Here is a 23,987-nt window from a genome sequence, read left to right as displayed (position 1 = left end):
AGTTTTTGTTTCTTAAATAACAAAATAGCAGTTTTCTGTGGCAAAGATTTTCGTATTATTACCTTTCGCTTGCAAGCTTACTAGTGTAAATAAATAATAAAATTAAAATAAATCTTAAACATATTTTTGCTGGGTCAGAGTCCATTCCCCGACCTGAAGATCAAGAGTCATACGTCCTCGTATCTACGCCATGAGCACTTGAAAGTTATCAAACAATAGCCAGAAATACAAGAGATGCGACTTTCTATGCTTGTAGTTTCCTTATACCCGTTATCTCCATTTAACCCACAACATCATTTTTGGGAATTCCGAAAACCCACAACATCATTCCGAGAAAAATCAAAAAGATATACAAAATTACACTATTCCGAGGGCCATAAATTTATGTGTAAGAAATTTTTGGGCGTACCCGCTAATTGAGGGGTGCTTTTCAAATCCGCACTCTTCATTGAAACCACAATCGCAGCCTTGTTTAGTAAATTTTGAGAAAATGAAACAAAAATCAAAAATATCGGTCAAATATTACCCCACACATTTTTCTCAGGGTGTAGACAAAGGGGTAAAGCAAAAAAAGAATAAGGATTTATGCATGCATACAAATGGTGTAGACGGTCTTTCTATAGATAACCTTTTTTTTGGAAATCGGTAAAAGGTAATTCGAGAAATCAATTTCTTTTTTTTGCAAAAGCCTCTCGAAAAAAAAATAAAATACAAAAAATCAATCGCATACATTTTCATAAAACCTATTTTTATCAAACAAGATTTCTAGGCAAATTACCTTTTAGATTTTTGAAAATTGTTGCCGCCCCAATTTATGCTACTCTGCTTGAAGTCTAGTGGGCTTTGAGTCAGGCACTTGCATCTGAGTCTCGGAACTCATCTAGTGCATTAATAGTTTTTTTTACTTCTAAGATTTCAACTTTAAAACCGTAAATTATAGAGACAGTAAAAATAAATATATTAAACAAATAATTCTTATGCTAGAGTAGCATTATAGAAAGTATCTAACACTATTTAATAACACGATCAACTATATTTACAAAATTAAAACAGAGGCGAAACTTCGCATCACTTGCGATAACTAAATTTCGAAAAAAACACATTTTGATATAAAGCTAAGCTTATACAAAGCACATTTATACCTGATTTTGAAAACACACCAAATTTCTAGTTGACAAAAAAAATTATCAACTCGCAAGTGGAAGTAAACACCAATTCAGCAGGGCAGCACTTTTCTTTCCAAACATCAATTTTTCATATTTGGATTTACCGATGTTAATTTGAAGTTACTTCGAATTTTTTACAGCAATAAATTTTTGCAGAGAAAATATCATCAAAATTGCTTTATTGGCTCACGGGACTTACACAACCATGCAGGCTGCTATTGATTCAGTTTTTCAGTTTATTTCAAATTATTCAATCATTTGAATGCATTTCCACGTGAGCAGGGAACTCTACAGTTGTGGAATTAGGCGAACATGAGTTTTTGGGAGGCAAGTCATGTGTGGTAGTGTCAGCTGGTCCTTGGCTGATGTCTGCCGTGTTCTGTGTCGTGGACCCATTTGAGGAGTCATCTATGGAAGTGAAGTGGTGACGGGAAGTGGGTTCGAACACACACGAACATGTATTGCAATGTCTGGAGTAAGGACGCGCATTAAACTCGGATTCTGAAGAACTGCCTAAAATAAAAATATATCTTCTTCGTTAAAAAATCATTTGACTTCAAAAATTATTTTTAAAAATCACGATACACCTGCTAACAAATAATTCACTCGAAAGAGAAATATCATTCAAGAACTTTTTTCAAGCCGCATGGGAATAATTGATAAACCAAGCATATAAGCAAGTGAAGAAACAAAATATGAATGATAAAAAACAAAACCTAGATCCAAGTGAGCCTCCCAGCAGTAATCAATTTACTCAAGTGCCTCTTAAATCAAATTTTTGCATAGCACCTACCAGACATTTTTAAAATTATTATACCTCCGTCATGCGGGTGGTTCACTCTATCATAACAATCCAGTGCCTCCTCTAGTTCAATGCACTTTTTGATCAAGTCCTCGCGACTCATTTCTGACAGACGCTCGTACTGAAACTGACTGTACTCTTGGGCGAACTGCTCTATAGCCGAGTCATTTATTCTCGACGTTGGGTAGTAGTCGCCTAGTTGTTCATAGTCGTTTCCGTCTCTTGACCGACTGCCTCCGTCTGAGTTAGGGGTTGGACAGGCTGAGATAGGGGATCCGTTGATGCCTCTTGGAAGAGGACTGTTGTGGTCGTTGATAATGAACTGGGTCGTGTTCGTCGGAGCAGTGGCCACTGATTCTGAAGTGGGATGATATGCTGACATCCTTGATCCTCCTGCATTCCCATTTTCAAGACCTCTTCCCTGAGCAGCTCGTCTTCTTCTTGGATGTGTCCGGTGCTTCCGCCTAATCACACACACTACACGTTATAAAACACTGCATGCATTTTTCACAAACGAAGTTATTTCAAGGCAAAACATGAGCTAACAGACATTTGGAGTCAATGAACGCAAAAAAAAAGGAAAATACTGAGTTGTTTTTTTTTCAAATATCATCTTCCGAATTTCGAAGAAAACAGATGACCTTAAAGCTCATTGAATTCCTAGTTCTTTAATAAAACTAACCCCATTTGAGAAAAATGGATCAAAGTTTGCGATAAAACTAACCCGATTTGGATAAAACTGACCTGATTTTGATAACAACCACTTTTTTGATGAAAACTAACCCGTTTTGAGAAATCTGGATTTTCATTTCGCTGAGAAAGCTGAAAAGTAAATTCCATTTTCGAAATTGAAAGTCGATCATGTGTTTCATGACCTTACACTTTTGCTGTTCGATAGTGGAGTTTGCCTTCCTTAAAACGGCAAAGAAATCAAAAGTCAAACCGCGAAAAAAAATTTGAACCTGAATTCATCAAGACCTATACAAGATTCTAAACTACGTCCATCAACTTTTAATCAAGTCGAATTCAACTAGCAACGGTATTTCAAGTACCAAGTAGGTAGCCGAGGCGGGAAAACTCAGTCACAGCTTTTTTGAACAGACAATGTTGAATGTCTTAAGAATAGGGGTTCAAAAAGTACTTTCGCTGCAATTTGCAGCGTGAGCGCATGCAAAATTGTCAGAGCTTGCTGGGCTCATGGTTAAGTGAGCAGCTCTAGTTCAACCTTGAAACAGCCAACTGACAGTAATGAACGCAAGGAAACCGAAAAAAGAACTTTCGAACTTAAAAAAAATATATATATGCCATTGACGCTGTTTGAATTTCATGAAAAATTCATGCTTGGTGCACTTTTGATAAAATTAACCCAATTTGAGAAAGCTGGATCAGCAGGTAAAATATTTATTTCGCTGAAAAAACTAATAATTAAATTCCAAAATTAGAAGTCGATCACGTTTTTTGCGACCTTAACATTTTTGCTGTTCGATAGTGGCATTTGTCTTCTTTTTAACAAAAAAAATGAAGTCAACTTAAAAAGAAATCAAAAGTCAAACCGCGAAAAATCTAAATTGAACGAATTTTTAAGACCTTTTCCTGAAAACGTTCAACACTTTAATAAATGATCACGGCTCCCACATTTTTCCAAACTTAAAAACTATTTTAACGCTGTCATAATGCAATGAAACTTCGCATGGTGAACAACCTAAACTTTCTGCATACCTTATAATCGTAGCACGTATTTAGCCATTAAAACATGTCCAAGATTATAAAAACAGAAACATTGAAATGAGGGAGTGAAAAAAAGCTATAATCAGTGACTGGATGACTAAAGAGAGCCAAGAAAAAAAATTTATATTTTAATGCCTCAGGAACAAAGTTCACTAAACAAAAGTTATCAGTTCCTAGCAACTAGTAACGTCTTCATTAAAAAAAAAGAGTGAAAATTCACTTCATTACTTTCAAAAAAAAAAGAATGTCATGAATCCTGAAAGTACAGTGAAAAAACCTCGAGCAGCAATCTATTTTTTTTCTGTCCTTAAAATTTTAGGGTACAAATTTTGTTCTTGTCATTGCCAAGAAAATTTGATGCGGTAACTATGTTAACAAAATTTTAGATTCCTTAAACGCCCAAATGTTTTCGCCAAACAGAAATATTATCTCGCTATCGCAATTAATTTCCAAGTCGGTATTTCAAAGATTCATAAAATAAAACCCAAGCAAAAACATAATTTGAATCCAGTAGGACAATTCTTGGGACCATTAGCTGATTCCATTTCAATTCAAAAGATTATTTGAGCAGATAAAAGTGAAAATTGTAGAAGTAAATATAACACAAGAAGCAACAAAAAATAAAAATACACGCAGCAAAAAAAAACTCCAAGATGCGACAACAGATAAGCAGACAAATAATTGGCCGATAATTTTATTTGAAACAGAAAAAAAAACAGGTCCTGGTCAGATTCGACCCATGACTTTTGCGTCCCAGGCACATTAGTTACGTCCAGGCTAAGTGGGCCGGAAACGCTAAGAAATTTGAATACATTATGAAACAAGGTAGATATGAGTCCAGACGATTCCTGTAAACAAAATTTGTTTACGGTAAAAAATTCTAGTACTCGATTGCTATACCCTTGCTTATCTCAAGGGTAATGAGATCTGTTCAAAGCTTCCGCGTCAAAGCTCCGCATAGCAACTATTTGGGTTTGGGGCGGTTAAGAAAATTGTCGTCCGCAATAAAATATAAATAATACAGGTGTTGAAAAAAGAATCTTTTCAGGTAGACGAAAAGTGACCACGATATTGGAGTTCATTAATGCCAAAATTAAGAACGCGAGAAAAAAATAACGTTTTCAAATATAGCTTCCCGCTTGCAAGACATCGTCGCCTACGTTATTCCATCTAGAATTTGCTGATCATTCATAAACACTAAGGCTTCCAGAAAACAATATAATTCAATGCTATAATTCCAAACGTTTTCGCCATTTACTGGCAACATCAGGCAAACAAAACACACGAAGGGTGCAACAAAACTATGACAATATAGGTTTGCAAGAAGCCCAAATGCATAAAGCTGTAACTCAGTAAAATACTGGAAAAAGGGAAACAATATATATCACACGCGTAAGCTAAACCTTGTTTAATACTTTATTGTTGCTCAAGATTTAAGGTTCAAATTAAAAACCTCGCAGAATTTTCAAAAAAAACTACAACAATATTGAGAAATATATTCCATCTCGTCCGGCTTAAAATTAAACTAACCGTCTTTCGTCTCTCTTCACCTCAACAACATCATTGAACTTGATTCTCTTTTCTTTACCAGGCTCTGGATGATCTGTTATCTCACTACTTTCATCCATTCTGAAAAAAAATGAAAAAGCATTAATTTGGTCATGTAACATTCGTCTACTGTAGTCACACATGAGGCTTAAGAAAAATAGGCCCTATAACCATTGGCTCAAGAGTCAGGGACACTATCTCTTGTGTTTTTCTACCTCAAATCAGTCGGAGCCAATTCGGTTCGTTTGTGACATGAGACTACGACCCGTTACAGCTTAAAGGCTACTACTAAAATATCCCCCCACTCTAGAATTAAGAACGTCCCCATACTTAGGTCTCTAGATACCCAAAATACATGAACGCCGTTAAAAACCGGGTTGGAACAATCCGTTAAGTTACTTTTTATTAGACGGTGGAACTTTGATCCATTTCAGATGGATCAACCTAAAACTCGCCTTACCTCAACATAACAATCATGAAACACACTCTAGAAATTTAAATTGGTACTCACATTGTAGCACGCTCAAGAATTGGGAGTAATTAAGTCGGTAAGCAACTCAAGAATTAAATAGTGTAACTAAATGAGTTTAATGTTTGCCAGTTTCAACAACAGGAATAAGTTTGTACTCTAGAATGCAGTTTTATGTGGACCATTGGGACACTCAAGCTGTCCACCTTTCCACCGAAGGTTTACTCTGGTCCAGTTCGAATAGTTGACCAGGTGGATAATTGTCCAGTTCTCAGGAACACTCTGTCTTCTATTTCAAATAGGACAGCTCTACTCTAGATTATTATTGTCTCGGAAATTGCGAATGGCAATTTCCTACTGATTTATCTTGCAACTTTCCCGCGATTGTCACTCGATTGTTCTGACTTCTCTTTGACTTTCAGTTATCGCGAGAAAATCGTGCATGACAGGCTCCATTCGAATTTTTGAAAAATTAAATTTCACTCCAAAATCAAGTGTTTTGCGCTTTTCTCAAGGTCAAACTTCCAAATATGACCGACTGGCACATACTCCCCGGACTCGAGATCGATGTCCTCATCGCGTGCTGTCGTCTGCCAGTGAGTCCCCGAAAACCGAGTGTTGCTCAAGGTACAGTGCCAGTGGTCATTTACAGAAGTTTGCAGCAGACTTAAGCTTATCTACACCCCAAAAATTCACGGCCATGTAAAATTCTCACACTATCGCTAAACAGCAATCAAAATCTGCACACACCTGCACCCTTGAATTCTCGCTTTTTAAGCCAATCATTTAAAATTTCTTTTGTCCCATTCAATCAGGAAATTGTCATGCAGTATTTCCTTTTATATAGTAAATATAGTATATTAATAACAATATTTGCATTGTTAAAACTTCTTTTTCGTGAATCCAAGTTTCACCCGGATCCACGCTCAAGCCCCCTTTCCCCTCTCAAGACTCAAGATCCATTCGAACCATCCACTCATCTCGCACTCTTTGTACTAGATACGGTAAACTGTCTCAACAGTTCTTCTTCATCATCGGAGCTAATCACGATCTCCTCCCAAGCCTTCAGCTGTTCGTAGGATCGCATCCATTCTCTTTGCTCCTGCAACCTCATTGCCTGGTTGGGTAGTGCCTTCACTCTAGATTCCCTGTTCAAACAAAAGGAGTTGTGCAGGCTCAAGCTCACGTTCTTCGCCAAGTCTTCCTCTAGTATTGATTCCCTCGCTTTGGTATTGTCTCTAGACATTTTACCCACTCTCTTCCATCCTGTCGTGATCGCATTTCGATGGGTTAACAGGGGTCTCTTGAAAGCTTCCGGCCCAATCTCGGCCTGGAATTGTCGATATTCCTTTTGATGCTTTCTCATGTGATCTTTCGTTGTCATGTATATCCAAGACGTCAGTGTCGCTCGAAAACATGGAAAGTACCTCAAACGGCTCCATATGTGTCTGACTTCCGTTGGTATGGCGAATACTTTGCACGCAGTCTCAAACAACTCGAGTCTCCTGCTGTAGTCTATCGCATATATTGATTCAGCAGTTGGCGTCGTCGCTTCCCGATACTTCGTTATATTCTCATCTAACCATCTCAGAGCCAGCATCGTACTCACTACTAAGAGCGTAACCTTCTGCCGGTGATCCGGTAGTCCGATCGACCGAATTTCTTCTATATCCCACACCAGGCAAAAGTTCTTGTGATCTGGATACCACACCGTTTGTGCCAAACAGTGGCATGGGCATTCTCCATGGGTGATCTCAATGCTCCTGAGGTTACGCTCTCCCGAGGCTTCCAAGAGAGGCTCAAGCTCCATCATTTTCTCATGCATCGTGTCGTTCTCTCCCATGTTTGGAGTACCCCCCACAGGTTTTCCGATCACGTTCTGTCTCTCGTGATTGCTTGTGTTATCACTTTCCAACTTCAAAAGCTCTTCTCCCCAGATTTCACTCAAGTCATCTCTCAACTCCTTCGGTACTGTCCCTCTGATTTTCCTCAACAACTTGTGCGAGTGATGCGATACGCGAGCCAACCTCACGCACTTGGGCACTGAGAAGGCCTTGTCCACCAATATTCTCTGGCTGGATGCTTCCACCATCGCCATGTGCAGTGGGTAGTGGCTTCCGCACAAATTGGCCATCATTGACCCTATCAGGGATTTTGCGTTCAATGGCAGGCCATAAGCTTCGCTCATGGGAAACCCCATTTCCGCCTCGAGACCAACCTTCCAGCTCCGGATATGTTTTTGAGTCACCTGCAACACTCCCGGCCATGATTCCACGCTCAACGCCGTCACTAAATGGTGTTCAGACTCTAGCCTCTCCAGTGACTGCAGACTACACATTCTCGAGAAGAATCCGAGAGCTGTCGCTATGTTCACCTTAGTTCTCGCGTAACACTCCGCCACTATTTGTACTTCACTTTTCTCCCTTTCCGTGATGTCTCCAAACCAAGTAACCAGATCTTCTTTTTGAAAGGACAATATCCTGACACATGATCGTCCATCGCAGGTGCGCTCTCCACTCCCACACGTAGAATCCAGACAGCTACCCGGCTCCATCTTCTTTGCTGACTCGAGACTGTTCGTCTTTTCTCCTGACTCCTTCATCTGAGGTAAGATCAGTTTGTGCACCACACTCAACTTTGCCAAATCTTCATCTTCCGTTGGAGCTAAGCTCACCCGTTCGGTGGTCTCCTCGATCAGACTCGCGTGGGGATGTGGGCACCAGGAGGGTCTTAGTAACTTCCATACCACTCCCAAGTTCGTGATCAGCAAGCCATTGCCATCACCCATGTTCACTTCAACTCTCTTGTTCGAGCGCGGTATGCTCACCACCTCCGGTGTTTTCTCAAGAATCAGGGCCAGGCTCGGCCTCTCTTTCTCCACCGCGTCTATTTCCATTATTCTTTCTGTCCAAAACTTCAGCAGCTCCGCTACCTCGTGGTTCCTGTGAGCGCCTCCAGTTTCTGAGTCTAAGAAGGGGTTGTAGGCTATTCCCATCACTCCTGACACGTATTGGTATTCCCCCTTCTCGCTGGGTCTCGAGTACTGCTCTGACGAGGCCAGGTTACGGTGAACATCATGTTCTTCTTCGAACTTCTTGTTAAAAAACCTCCGCACCTCATCTAGCTTTCTGTGGTTCTCTAGGGATAGTCTGGAACCATCTTCCTTCTCTATTCCAGTACTCTGATACACGTTTAAGATGATCGTTGAGACTCTTTTTTCCACGGTTCTACTTCCGCTTGCTCTTTGGTGGCACGCCAAGATAGTGCTGTCAGACATCATTGACATTATCCATCTCAAGAAACATGTGGCATCCTTCCTCCTAGCCAGGCTCAAGCCTGAATTATCCCTGGCCACGTGTTGCATCAGTGCTTGATACACATCTAGCTTCTTGCTTCCCAACTTCAGCCTGTCATATGAGGTCAATGTCTCTAACTCTATTCCCACCAGACTCCAGGTGAACATCAATTGTCCTGCGGTTCTAATGAAGGGATTCGCCATCAATGGCGGTGCTGATGAGGATGTCCTCATTGCCTCTTCGAAATGATCCTTCAACAAGTTCTGCCAGGACCTCTTCAGCTGATTCGCCAATTCTATCTTGTTAACCTCAGCCTTTTGCTGGGTGGCCCAATTGCGTCGTTTGCGAGCCACTCCACTGTCCAACTTCTTCAAGCAGTCTTCCATTTCCTTCAATGTCTCGAGGGCCACCCACCATGTCCGGGAGGTGTTCCTTGTTTTGTTCCTCTCCAGTGGATCACTCGTCACTTGCTTCCCCGTGGCCTGGTGTGCCTTCGAAACCCATTCTTTGCCGACATCCACTTCCCATGTCTGTCCGCTCGTTGAACCTCTCTTCACGTTTATCTTCTGAGGCTTAAAGTCTTCCTCCGATGTCGAACTGGTGGAAGCCTCTATTTCCCTCTCTACTTCGAGTGGTCTTCTGAGCTCCGTGTTGCTCTTGTATGCCGCCGTCTTGCATCGAGCCAAAACCATGGGCGCCGTCTCTCTCAAGTTTCCTTCCGAGACAGCATCCACTGAAGGACTACCCAATCCCTCCACTTCTCTCTACCTCTTGCGAGTTTTCACATCTCTGCTTGAGGGTGTTGTGGTTACCATCACTGATTCGACCTCTCTGTCTACCTCCAACCCTTCCAACTCTTGCCTCCCCCTACTCGAGCCATTATTACTTTTAATCATATTACTAGTCCCAACCTTATCCCCTTCTATATCATCAACTATTTTATCTACAGTTTTTTGTTTCAGAGTAGAGCTGTCTTCACATTTTTCTTCTCTAGTCTTCGATCATGAATTCCTCAGCTCTATCAGCTTGTTCAGCAGCTCTTTTCTCGCCTTCTCATCCAGGCCCGTTCCTATCAGAAGCGGAACTCCAAACTTCACAACTGTGTCCCACAGTTCCTCCTTGAATTTGTCCAGCGTCGTCTCGCTGCCCACTTCTTGATTGAACTCCTTCAAGAACTCCTGCCAAGCATCGTCCTTCAGAGACCCCAGGAACATGTCCCTATTTCCTTCGAAAGTATTCTTTTCCCTTTCCTCCGAGCTCAAGAGTATCATCCCCATATTGGACGTCTCGCTTGCCAATGGCAACTCCAGATTCTTCAGGGGGGACGGGGTCAGCGGTGGAGTGGCAGTATCTGCCCAATTCTCCTCGCTCAAGTCTTTCAACAGCTCTTGAGTGGTGAGCTCCTCCCCTGATGGTCTCGGTTCAGGCGTATTCCCCACTTCCATGTCCTCACCGGCTTCGCTGAGAGTTTCATCCATACTCTCTTCTTCTGACTCATTTCTTCTTCTCTCGAGAATTCTTTTGAACCGGTCCTCCACGAGTCCACTCCTCTTGTCTCCAGGTGTATCCACTGACAGTGGTGATGGTGTCGCCGGATCCAACCTCTTGTATTCCGTCAGGGCCACGTACAGTTGACCTGCAGCATCCAGTTCTTTTCCTTCCTGTCTCATTTCCACCTGTTCTAAGCCGTAGGGTGCCCTATACTTTCTTGTTGCAAATTTCATGTCGTCCACCAACGCGACATGCCCCTCCATCATGATCATCCTGCCATCATCCCATATTGGTAGCATATTATCCAGTCCCTCCTGCTCAAGAGCTCTCAAGACCTTTCGCACCTCATATCCAGGGGGCTGCGAGCCTCTCATCTTTTTTGCTTGCGTCGTCCACGAGTTTATTTTCGCCTCACTAGTGTGGAAGTAAACCGCCGCCGTATAGCCGACGAACAGGGGGTCCCAGCCATCAGTGAAGTACTTCTGCATTTCTTCCGAAGTCATCCTCGCCATTATGGATGGAACTACCAAGGGGCTGTTCATTCCCAAGGTCATCCTCCTAACTATAGGGAACTCAGGCATGTTGGCTGGCAGGATTTCTTTCTCCATTATGGCCTCCAGCTCCCTCTTGACCAGTGCAAAGCTTTCCTTCCCAGCAGGAATCCTCAAGATCTCTCGTCCGTCTGCCGTCACTGGGTTCAAGTTCCAGAACTTGGGATACGTTTCGATGGGACCCTCTCGCTTGCCTCCCATTCTACATTGCATCTGCCCCCTGAAGTTGTACACTATCAGCTCGGCATCTTTCACTTTTCCAAAGAGTACCGTATCACTCATTTGTGCTCTAAGCACCTCCTGCCGACACCAATTGAGCGCCGTCCCATCCAGTACGCTGATAAGACTCAAGTGCGTCACAGAGTAACGATACGTTGTTACCAGGGGGTCTGGGAATGCGTACGTCACTGCTGGACCGTAAATGCAGGTCACCACCTCCTCTAGACCCCGGATTATCCCCATCGGGTCCGACCTCATTGCCAGGCACAGGTCCGTCAACAGAGGCATCCCTCCATTCATCTTCTTCCATTCTTCTCTCGATGTTGGCTTCTTATCTTCACCCGTCATGTGCCGATTCTGCATCATGAGGTATTGCACTAACAACGTCTTCAACCCCGCGGCACACTTGTAGGAGTAGGTTTCGATGCTCGAGTGGACTTTCCCCATAGACAGGGGCTCCCCATATTCCATCAATCGATGAAATGACACCAATTCCCCATGGGTCAAGAGTACTAGTGCCAGATACCCATCAACCCGAAGTGTCTCTACTCCTCGACTAAACATGTACGCTGGGCCCATGTTGAACAAGTATCTGGGGTAGACCAGATATAAAGCCAAGAGCAGGCTGATGGGCAATGCCCAGTATCTCCTGCACGAAGGCTCCAAAGATAGTCGCCGTGGTGCCGAACATTCCTGCCATGAATTCTTTCCCCCAGCAAGGACTCAAGAACTTAAGAATCTCACGATCCCTTCTAGTTTTCAGCTCACCCTCGGCGTGCTCGCTCCAGAACCCTCCAATCGTCACTTCATTGGCGGCCGAGACAAATCTAGCCACCGTCATGCCTCTTCCTTCGGCCAGCTCCAGTTGTTTCTCCAGAAAACTCCAGACTTATTTCACGAGGGGTGGTGCTTCCTCCCTCGTCTTATTCGTTGCGTTCTCCAGCCTTGGTGTCAAAATTGGCCACCAGCCATTCTCTTGCGTCAGGCGATATTTCATCGACTCTAATTGCTTCTCCGTGTCGGCCACATTTTTTCTCTCGTTGCTCGGACCTCTAGACTTGCCGGTGGAATTTGTGATCTTCACCTCCATGCTCCGAAACCACAAGCTGTCCGTCAATTGGCTTATCGCCGGGTGATCGTCCCCGATGACTGGGCTGAACTTAAGTTGTCTGGCAAAGTTCGATATCTCTAGCAAGAGCACCTCGTCCAATACGATCAGGATGTCGGCTAATCCATAAAAGCCCCTCAGTGCATGAGATATGTCCGCCCATGCCGCCGCCAATTCTGACTTGCGAAGCCTCAGGTTCGATGGCTCCAACTCCCGATTGGGGGCTGCCATTAGAATCCGCCATTCGTTCCCCTCTGCTATTAGGATCAAGACCGCGTACACGAATTGTAGGGCGGGTGGCATATTCGCGTATCCAGGGGATGTGGTGAACACCACCTTCGTCTTGGATCCAAATCTCGAGACAACATTCTCTTGCACTTCATTCATCGCTGCAAACAACGCCTGAATGGCTTCCCATATCTTCCTCGATGTCGGAATTTCATTGCCCTTCAGCTGCTCAAGAAGTCCCATCGCGTGCAGGTGATCATTCATTCCTGCAAACAATAGCAGCTCAGGCTCACAGGGCATCTCCGACTTTATTGCCACCACCAGAGTTAACATCTGGTTTAATTCAGCTCCTGGCAAAGAGTTTATCAGAGTCTCCGGCCAGAACAACTTAGGAGACGTTCCTTCGAAGTCCGATCCCGCCACAATGACTACTCTCGCAGCAGCTGGATCTGCTCTATCATAAACTGCCAGGGTTTTGGCCAGCTGGGTGCTCCCACAGGGCTTCCCGTACCTGGTATCTTCCGCCAATTTCGAGCCTTCGTAAGCGGCATCTGGCAATCCCATTCCCCCCGGATTGAGCAGCTTGTCCACCACCTTCAACTGTGCCGGGGTCGCCAACCTGATCCTGGCGATGCTCGTTCGGTATTTGGGGGGTTCTGCTATGAGTCCAGGACTCCCCAGCAGCTTGAGAGGTCTGTAGTTAATGGGTCCCATGATCACTTTTGTGGGAATTCCGGTCAGATCCGCGGTCTCCATCAATTTCGTTCTCGAGAAGTGCGCCTCATGAGCTTTCAGCCAGTCCACGCAATGATGTCTGTTTAAATCCTCGTGCGACACTCGTTCAATCCGCAGGGTCTCCGCCAATTCTCGCCTGCATTCCAAACCCTCTAGGTCCAGCCCTCTCACCTTCTCCGGATATCTCAAGCGAGCGGTCTCCATAGACCTCTTTTCCCGCTTGCTCTGTGCCACTACCACTGAGGATATCGCCGAGCCTGGAGGTGTTGATGACGTCACCTCCTCAGACTCCATTGGCGTGGCACTCTGCAATCTGGTCTGGTTGCTCCTTGAACTGTCTCTAGTGTCAACTCTCGGTCCCAAGCGACCAGACAAGGCCCTTGAGGCAAGGAATGGTGGGTTCGGAGGTGGCCCTAATGTGAATTGGGCTGTCTCTAGCAGATCCGCCTCTAGCGTGTTTATGTGTCCTTGAAAGACATCATTGAGCCACTCTGCTCCCCTCGGTCTATCGAAATGGATTCCATCATTGGAGGTGTCCTCAGGGAATCCCGCTTGCTCCATGCGCGCCGCCACGTCCAACAGTCCGACGGGGAGCACACTCTTCCGGTGGATCTCTCGGATCACCCTGTTCAGGTTCCGCACCTTTGCATTCATCTCCAAGGCGTGCTGATCAAACATCATGTTGTAAGGGACAGTACATACTGTCAACAGGATGGGGTCCATCTGGATCCTCAGCTCCTCAAGAAGGCAGCTCATCTTGTCGTGCAGCCTCGTTATTTTCCTTGCTTCTCCCCTTGATACATCGTTAGTCCCGATCATCAGGGTCACCGTGTACACTTTAGTCATCCCTAGCATCTCAAGCGCGCCAACATCTGTGGCGTGGCAGCTCCAGCGAAACTAAAGATTCCTGTCTGCCAGTGCGACTGGATCCGGGTCAACACCCGCACCAGGCTGTCCCCTATGATCAGGTGGACCGCACCTTCTGGCACACGGGGTGGCGCAAGATATTCCACCCAGGCTGCATCATGAAAGCAGTCCCTCCTGGCTTTCTGTTCCGCATTCCAATTCAGCCGATTGTGCCTGTGGTACCTCTTCTCTGTGTTCTTCTTATAACTCGAGATCACGACGCTCCTGACCGGTTGTTCTCTCCAAGTTGGAGGAAGCTCCGGCCTTGCCGAACTTTCACGACTTCTCTGTCGCAATCTCTCGCCCAGCTCCTTCAGACGCGATGAGCCGCCGCTCACCTGACTGTCACTCGAGGTCGAGGTTGGGGTACATCCCGGCAGTGCCACATCCATCAGTGGGCGTATGGGTTGCGTCTCTAGGCTACGCAAGGAGGACGTTGCTTCATTAGGTATCCAGACTTCCAATCCCTCACTCATGTGTTCTCGGGCCTCGCGGTCAAGGTTGAACCGTCCTCTTGCCCTGGGGGCTTCATCCACCTCCATGCGTGACTCTGGTCTCGAGCTGGTAACCACTCGCTCCTTCGGCCTGGCTCCCTTCTGTGCGTCAAGTTCGCGTTGTCGTTGTTCTATTCTCTCCAGCTCCGACTTCAGTTGTTCACAATTCGCGGCATTCTCCCGCACCCTTAGCTCCTGCTGATGTTCAGCCTTTAGCATCTCAAGCAACCTCAGAGTCTGATCTCGCTCGTTGACCGCCTGGTCCCTTTCCAGCTGAACCTTCTCCCGATCCAGCTTCGCCTGATCCCGATCGAGGTTCGCCTTATTCCTTTCCTTCTGCGTCTTCTCGAGTTCTTTCTTTATAACACCAAGATCCGGATACGCCTCGGTCGTCTGTTGTGCTCGCGTCATCGATAGCACCTTACTCGAGCTCTGGCCTGTAGATCTTGCTGTTGGCCTAGTTGGTAGTGGGAATTCCCCTGTGCCATATTCGGTATTGTTACTCAGGCCAGGATTCCTTGCCAAGTCAAAACCCCTTACTCCTCCATCCACATTCCAAGACAACCATCTGGTCTGTTCTTGGTTTGATATTCCCTCAGTGGTGTAGCCGACCATCAAGACAGCCTCCGTCGCAGACTCCCTGCATTCACCCTGGTCTTCCAACTGGAGGATGGCATTCAGCATTACCGCCATTCTCTCGTCTATTTGGGTATAATCCAGGTCCCTCAGGCGTCTGTACAGCTCATCAAGAGTAGGCTTCTTCAGGGCCGCCGGCATGGATTTCCAGAATCTGTCTGCCATTCTTGTGACTTCGGGATGTATTCAAGTATGTATTAACCAGCTCAAGAATTACCTTACCGACTCAAGTTTTACCCCACTCAAGAATTCTCTAGAAATGTTCCCTTGCGAACACTTGCTGTAGGTGTCGATTATCGCGAGTTCAATCAAGATTTCTTTTTCTGTCTCTCGCTTGAGTATAGTTGGATTTTCAACTTTGTTTTTCAAACTTGATCTGAAAACAGAAACCACATTAAGACCTAACATGTCATGCTCCTAACCTAGAAACCCCCCTTTCACCAGTATGGTTAAAATCTTATCATTTTCATTCTACTTAAAACGATTCAATTGGAATTTCCTTAAAAGCATGCAGATTCATTTTATGTTTTAGCACCGTTAATTCTTTTTAAAATTTAATTGTCATGCCAATCACGGCTTAAGATCCCTTTACCTGTGCCGCACCCCAGTACCTAACTCAAGACTCCTCCCTAACGCCCAACTCGAGACCCTGTGTCTCCAACTCAGGCGATGCTCAAGTAGTATTTTTTGTGCAGATACACCATTATCTCAGTTTCCGCAAAGACTACATGTAGGATAGCGTACAATTCCCTCGAGCTCAGTTTGCCCCTGTTTGGGTCATACACCGGCATTGAGACCTCCGTTATTCCTCTTTCAATCATGAAGTCTCGTAGTCTTGTTAGTGCCAACATCACGTGTTCGGGATCAATTGTGTTCCTGTCATTGACCCTCGTCACTAGGAAGCACAGATATTTGTCCGGGACTTGTACTACTGATGGTGGAAGCGCTGCCATCCCTCCCAGTCCTGGTCTCTGTCTGAACAGAAACTCCACGTTCTGGTACTCTCTTCTGAAGTCAGCTTCCAATCTTGATTTGAAACTCATGTCCGCCGTGATGCAGATCGCGCGAGTCCTGTTTGACAGGATGAAGTCGCTATCCGTTATCATGATGATTTCCGAGTACTCATTGGGTATTTCAAATTTCGTTTTGAAATTCCGACCTATGGTAGGCTCTGGCTCTTCTTCTTCCAGTTCCAATTTGCTTGTTTCTCTCACTTCCTTGAGCTTCTTTATCATCAAATTTTCGGTGTGGGTAAGTCCTACCCCCACTCCCCGGACAAAAATATTTATCGACGTCCCCGTCGATGTTGTCGGGTCTGAATTGTCCGGAGGAATGTCCAGTGGCCTATCTGTTGCCGTCCATCCGAAAAGAGGGTCCTCTGCCTTCATATAATTTGCCGATGATACGTCGACTTGTTGAATGCTTTGTCCTTCGCGGCTCTCGTCTTTGACATCGCGCATCCACTCTAGTATCCTCAAGTTCGTGTTCTCCCTCCTCTCTATCTCACTCTGTTCGAGATCCGTCTCCAATTCTGGCGTCGAGTAGTCTTCCTGCGGATAGTGTCCACCATCGTCAATGACCTGCCATTCCTCTTCGGCTTCCAGTTCGCCTGCACTCAGTAGTTCCTCGCCCAATTTGTCTGGCTGTATCTTATCGATCAAGAAGTCATCCCCGTACCTGTTGTACCTCATGCCGGTCCGTTTACGATTGCCAGTCCTGGTCCCCGGTGGTATTGGTCGATCTGGCTCCATCCACTTCGGCACCTCATCTTGCTCCGGGTCGTTCCAGTCTTCTTCTACAAATGATCCTCTTCAGACTCCACTTCTGTCTTTTCATTGTCGTCTAAACTCAAGTTCTCATTACCATCATTCTTCTCTCTGGTGCCTTTTTCATTCACTTCACACGCTGGCTCTACCACCAGGTACTCAAGACCCTTCATGTCCTTCGGTATGCACCAATCCTCGGGGACGGGACGTGAGGCTTCAGATTTTCATAATGTGCCGCTCGCCCAGTACTCAAGCGATAGAACCGTCCTTGTTGATGAACTTCCGTTATCATGAATGGTCCCCTCCACTTCTTGAGTAGTTTCTTTGTTCCCTTGGGCGGTATGACATTTTGGAAGACCCACACGTATTGGCCCACTTCATATGGCTTCGCTTGTAATATTTTTTCGTCATATTTTCTGCGTTGCCTCATTTGCGCTTGCGCCGTGTTCCTCCTGCATAGCTCTTTTAACTCCTGTTGTCTTTTGATCGCTTCTTTCACGTATGCCTGAGGCGATGTCCTTTTCCCTTCGTATTCCGGGTAAAAGAATGTCAGAGGCATTGTTCTCCCTACCCGTCAACATCATGAAGGGACTGATGCCCGTCGTTGAGTGCTGTGTACTATTGTAGGCCCCTACTACCTGTGGCAGGTATTTATCCCAATCCGTCATGTATCTTGAGCAGTACACTCTTAACATGTTGACCAGTGTCCTGTTCTGTCTCTCTACCAACCCGTTGGTCTGTGGATGGTAGGTTGTCGAGTGTGCTTGAGCAATGTGCGATCTCCTCATCAATTCTTTTGTCAAGTCCCCCACAAAAGCTTTGCCGTTGTCCGACTGGAAAGTCATTGGACAACCATACCGCGATATCCAATGCGTTATCAGATGATCACATGTCTCCTCGGCCGAGGCTGTCTGGCACGGAACCGCTTCCGCCAACTTTGTGAAGTGATCTATTATAACCAGTATCTGGTTATATCCCGACTCCGTCATGCAGATTTTTTGATGGTCTATCTGCACCACTTCATTGAATTCTGAGCTCTCGACGGATTTGCGTGGAAACTTCATCTTCCTTGGGTCCTTCACCTGGAGGCATGCCAGGCAGACATTCACCCATCTCTCGCAAGCTTTTCTCATCCCTGGCCAATCAAACCTGTGAAGTATCCTTTGTTGTACTTTGTCTATCCCCTGGTGCCCCATCTGGTCGTGTGATCTGAAAAGCACCTCCGTTTGATACAACTGTGGTAGTATGATGAGGTTGTGTTTGTGTAATATCTTCTCCTCGTCTTTCCTCTTGCATGCTACCACCCCATCAGCTGTGTGATAGAGTAAGTCTTTCTTTTCTTTGTAGAACTGGCTCAAGATCTTATAGCTGTCTTCCTCGAGTTCCCCTTTCTCCTTGACCCCCGACTGGATCCATTTGGAGAAGTTATTCGTCATTTTGTCATTCTTTTGGGCTCTTATTAGGTCTGACAGCCTATATCTTGCCTTGACATGCTCCTTCAGCGCCGTGATCTGTCCATTCATCTCGCCAGGGTTGTGGATGTCATCACTCAGCTTCACGCATATCATCCTTTTCACGATTTTCACATCATCTTCTGGCACCAGATTCGTTCTGACGTTTGAGTTGCATGATAATTCCCTGAATGGCTTCCTTGAAACCGCAATTTTCTCAAGTTCTTCACCACCTCGTATCTCCTGTACGTCCAGATTGTACGTTCCTGAAGATGGATCCGTCTGTAACTCCCTGTCGTGGTGCCTTGTCTTCTCTTCCGCCAATATCATGCACAGACTGTCTTGGTTTTCGCTGCTCTCATCCGAGTCTTCATCCCATTCTTCACGCTCCCCGGACAATTTTCCCTCTCCGGTTTCTTCTTCCGTCAACTCTTGACCTAGTCCCAGGTGTTCAGTATCTTCTTTGAACGTCACTTTCTTTTTCCTAATCTTGGTCTGCTCCAGAATGTTTTCGGGGATTTTGTCAACTAGTGACCGCACGACATCTTTGCTGTCAGTGACGCTTCCTCTTGAGGAATCGGTATTGTTCACTGTTTCTTTTCTCCGAAGTATAGTGACTTCCGGTTCCTCTTGACCCTTCTCTTGGATCACGGGCTTCTCATCTGATAGTTTCTCGAGCAATCTCATTAAGTCATCATCTATCTGTGCAGTTCCTGCTTCTACCTGGTTAAGATCATAGCCTTTTGCCTTGAGCGTCTCCCTCACGATCTTCGACTTTAGTATTATTTCTATCGGAATCCTTCTGCTCTTCTTCAAGATGGTCTTTTCTGGAGGTTCTTTAGGTAATTCAGGATGATCTTCAATCGGTTTGCCTGATTTGTCCAGCCATCTCGTGAGTGCAAGACTGTCGTAGGTTTCCTTGTCCATGAAGGAGAAGCCATCTTTGATTTCAGGTCTGTCTGCCTCTCTTTGCTCTTGTCTCTCATAGAACTCCGTCTTCTTACTCAAGCTGTCGGCATTCTGATGTTTATCTCGTGTTCTATGCTCAATTATCATGTTGTATCCGTCCAGGCGAACTATCCATCTCCCAATGTAACTTTGGTCCATTGAGTACGTTTTCAGCCAGCTCAGTGCTCGGTTGTCGACTCGCAACTTGAATGGCTCACTGCCCAGGTATGCCCTGTATTTCTCGACAAAGGTAACCACCGCGAACATCTCTGCTTTCGGTGCTCCGTACTTCATTTCCGTGTCTTTCAGGACTTTGCTCCCGTACGCTATTGGTCTCAAGACTGTCTTCCCATTCCATTCTTGTTCTTGGTGGAGAATCCCAGAAATCGCGACTACCGACGCATCCGTGTCCAGCACGTACATCCCTTTCTCAGTCGGCATACCCAGTACTGGTGCCTCACATAGCTCTTTTTTTATTCTCTGGAATGACTCTTCTGCTGCGTTGTTCCACGTGAACTTCTTGCCCTTGTGTCTCATTAATTGTTGCATCGGGTATACCTTGTCTGCATAGCCCTTGATGAACTCTCTATAATAGTTAGCGAAACCCAGGAAGCTCATCAACTGGTGCTCTGTCTTCGGTGATTTCCAGGTCAGGACTGCTTCCACGGCGTCCGTATCAGGTCTGATGCCGTGCTTGTCTACCATCCTGCCCAAGTATTTTATTGAGTCCTTGAGTATCTCGCACTTTGATGGTTTACACTTTAGCCCCGACCTCTTCATGCATGCAAACACTTCGTCAAGTCTCTCAATGTGGTCTTCCAGTGTTGGCGTCGCTATTACCACGTCATCCACGTAGCACATTACCAGGTTGCCATACTTCTTCGTCACGCCTATCAGCGCGTGTGCCATCAACCGCTGAAACATGGCTGTGGCATTGCAAAGTCCAAACGGCATCCGTTTCCATTGTCCCTGTCCTGCTTCCTTAGTGGTACTTGCCAAAAGGCCGAGCCTAAATCAAGAGTCGTAAAAAATTTTGCATCACCTAACTTCGAGAGGCTCTCATCAATCCTAGGTATGGGATAGGCATCCTTCACCGTGACGGAGTTCAGGTATCGAAAGTCACAACAAAACCTCAACTGGTCGCCTTTCTTTTTGGCCATCACTACTCCACACGCCCACGGTGACTTGGATGGTTCTATCATGTCATACTCTAGTAACGTCTCGATTTCTTTTCTACACGCGTCCGATTTGTGTGGGGTCATGCGCCTCGCCCCCTCCCTGTGTGGTAGGCGTTTTCCTCTAGTTCTATTTCATGCTCAACAAAATTACAACACCCGATATCCGCCTTATGCCTCGAAAAAACTTCCTCGTTCCGCTCTAGTACGTCCTTGATGGCATCGAGCTGTTCATCTTTCAGTTTGCCTCTCAAATGTTCAATCTCCGGCAGAACCGGTTTATCAGTCTGCATTTCATCTTGTGTGGGTCGCTCTGGAAAGTTCGAACAGCTCGACAGCCCATCGTCCGTTTCTGACCTAAGTGATTTAATAAGACCTGAAGAATCTTTTATTTTTTGCAATCGTCTCAAGATACAAATTTTGTCCCTGTGATTGGGGCAATCAACAACTTCATTTTGTTTTGAGTTCTCAATCGTTTCATATCGAGTTTTAACCGGTAAAACATATCCCAGTTTCCTCCCTCTCTGTATCGTGATCGGTATATCAAGGGTATTCAACAAGACACTGACGCAGAGGCCGCTCTTCGTTATCGAGAATGATCTTCCTAAAACAGCAGCACTTTGACTATTAGGATTCGGAACTATACACACTTGCTTGTTGTCACTTAGTTCATTGTAATTTTTCATCCTCAAGCCTACGATTGCCGCTTCATTCGCCTTTAGCCTCACCCTCCTACTCAAGAATACCGGTGCTTTGGTTTCATTTGCCATTATTAAATTTACCGGTTTGATTGCGTACCTCCTATCCGGGTTCCGTATCCTGAACATTGCGTTATTTAGATCAATCGTTACGTCGAAATTCCTGATGAAGTCTCTGCCCAAAATGAATTGGTCAAATTCATCTAGGTTTTCTACCACGATAAAGCTCATCCACAGGTTACGTTCCCCCAAATTGAGGGCTATTATCGGCGTCCTGCCCAGCACCCGAAGGGCCCCTTTGTTTGCAGCTGACAGCCGTATTCTCGAGTCTATCAAATCACCTTTGTCAAAGCCCATCCTCTCCCAAGTTTCGATTGGTATGACGCTCAAGACTGCTCCCGTATCCAGTAACCCACGCAATTGAGTCTTTTTGCCACTTATATCTAGCACGTGCCCTGTCACATCTGCCTCCGTCCCGATGTGCATTGCATCTTCTTCAAGCATGGCGCAGTGTCCAATCGATCTCACTTTCAACTCTTCTTTCCCTACGTAGATTTGCCCAATTAGGTCTTCGTCACTTGTTATCATTGTCTTGGTGTAGATGTTGATCCCGTCTATATTTAGCATCACCTCGTGTGGACCATAAGCTTCAGTATATCTGTTATCAACACGTACCGACTTGCTGCCCCCTCAAATCCTCCTCATCCGGTGCATATCCTAGACTCTTCATGCCTTGTTTGTATGTTGTGCAGTCAGCCACGTGGTGATACGCCGACCCGCAGTTTCGCGCATGATCTGCGCTTGTCCATGTCATCTCTCGGCTTGTACCATGACGAACTCTGGGGTTGACTTCCCCCTTGCGTGTTCCTGTTTTCTGAATATGAGTATTTCTTGTTTTTCATCAGCATGTATTCCCTTGATTTCTGTCTCATTTCTTCTGGGATCGGTGCGCTGTCTTTCGACAATGTGTAGTATGTTGCTAACATTGTTCTTAAGTCATCACTTTTTACCCCATCAATGAACTTCGAGGCAATGCTAAAGTTTCTTCTGTTTGTCGACTCCTCCGGGTCACTCCTTCTTCTCAAGCTCTCGAGGTCATCTAGGAACCGATCAATTGACTCATCGTCCCTCTGCCTTCTCTTTTCAAATCGCATCATCGCTTGGTGACCCTTCATGCCTGATCCGAATCGATTCAGCAATATTTCGAAGATTTTGTCCGCGGTGTCGCGTTCTTCTTCTTTCTTTGCAACCACGCATTTCAATGCCGTGCCTTCCAGGTTGCTGAGTATGGCTGTGCATGCTTGTCTTTCATCATTTAAGTTATCTTGCTCTAGGTGTAATCTCATCACTTCCACCCAAGTGTCGATGCATCCATCGGAGTCGTCTTTGAATTCCTTGGGCTTCTTGAAAGTTTTTCTGGATTTTCCATCTCTCCCATCGCTCGAGTCAGTGTTCCTCGTTGCGAAGGCCTCTAGAGTCATGTTCATCATCTCCCAAGTGCTTGCCCACGTCATGGCATCCGGACCTGCGTTGCTGTTAGCTGTTGATTCCCCCGGGCCACTCATTGTGTTTGATGCTCCATTTTTCATTATTGTTTTAGCAGCCATTGGTGCTGTGCTTACCGCATCCCGGTTTAAAGGCAACGGTGTCGATTGCCGTTTGTTCCTTTGTGGTTCCACAAAGTCAACTCTGGTGCCTTGCGTGCGATCCACTGCCGGTCTTTCTTGTGAGGTAGAATTTCTCAAGATTGCATCCAACTTCGCCTGTATTGCCTTCGAACTTTCGGCCTGATTCCTGTTCATTATGTCTATTCTCTTTTCCAGGCTACCTAATTGGCTGTTGACATCATCATATCGGTTTTTCAACTGTTGCATATCTTTTTTGATGTTCTTATCTCGTTCTTCATTGGTGGCATCTACCTTGTCCGACATCTGCTGGAGTCTCTCGTCTGTCGCCTTAGCCAGGTTAAAATGACTATCCAGATATTCGTGTTTGTTGTATTTTAACTCCTTCTTTATCAGGTTTCTATCTTCCTCACTATACTTTAGTTTTTTGTCGATCTGATTTAGCTTTGTCATCAGGTCGCCAAGCTCAAGAGCAGCTGTTTCATGAACAGCCGATGTCTTGTTTTCGGCTGCCTCTTCTGTTCTGGCTTGTTCTTCCTTTGGGTCGGCTTCTGTCGCCTTCGTGCTCACTGTCCCAAATGTTCGTGCTCTTCCAGTCTGTGATTCTTCGGCCGTGTTGTCTTTCGATTTCATTCCGACCATCATCGCTAACTTTTCTGTAAAAGATGTCTTCTTTACTTGAGAGTCATCTTTCACCGTTTCTCGGGTATTGCCTGTTGTGTCTTCCAACGCGTCTATCGGCGAAAACTCCACGGTTTTTGGATTTTGATCTTCCATATGAGGCATCGGTGTGGATTCCGTTGTCTTTTTCTCCACTTCATCTACGCTCTGGTCTGGTGTCTCTAGGTCGATTTCGATTGTGGGCTCCACCTGTTTTTCCCTCGCATCTTCTCGCGTCTTGCTCTCGGTGCCACTCCTCGTGCTGACCATGCTAACTGAAAAGTTAT

At 45.4% G+C, this 23,987-nt stretch overlaps 2 protein-coding genes across 3 annotated transcripts in view; both read right to left on the bottom strand.

Moving 5' to 3' along the window:
- LOC134844477 (deoxynucleotidyltransferase terminal-interacting protein 2-like) overlaps nucleotides 1–23,987 on the bottom strand; it is a 414,318-nt gene that overhangs the window by 44,977 nt on the left and 345,354 nt on the right. The window lies entirely within an intron of this gene.
- Nucleotides 1,149–21,085, bottom strand: LOC134844401 (uncharacterized). 2 transcript variants are annotated; one of them, XM_063861061.1, is made up of 4 exons: nucleotides 21,082–21,085; nucleotides 5,227–5,327; nucleotides 1,984–2,432; nucleotides 1,149–1,679 (listed from the first exon to the last, which is right to left on the bottom strand). In XM_063861061.1, exons 2-4 carry the CDS (start codon nucleotides 5,322–5,324, stop codon nucleotides 1,417–1,419), a joined length of 810 nt encoding a protein of 269 aa, XP_063717131.1. In that variant the 5' UTR covers nucleotides 5,325–5,327; nucleotides 21,082–21,085; the 3' UTR covers nucleotides 1,149–1,416. The 2 variants fall into 2 exon arrangements, with proteins under 2 accessions (XP_063717131.1, XP_063717132.1); XM_063861062.1 differs by lacking the exon at nucleotides 21,082–21,085 and adding an exon at nucleotides 5,756–5,946 and having other exon boundaries at nucleotides 5,227–5,325.

Source organism: Symsagittifera roscoffensis, chromosome 4 (assembly GCF_963678635.1).
Source record: "Symsagittifera roscoffensis chromosome 4, txSymRosc1.1, whole genome shotgun sequence".
Lineage (NCBI taxonomy): Eukaryota > Metazoa > Xenacoelomorpha > Acoela > Convolutidae > Symsagittifera > Symsagittifera roscoffensis.
Note: the sequence above shows the minus strand (reverse complement) of the source record. Positions and strands in the feature narration are given on the sequence as shown.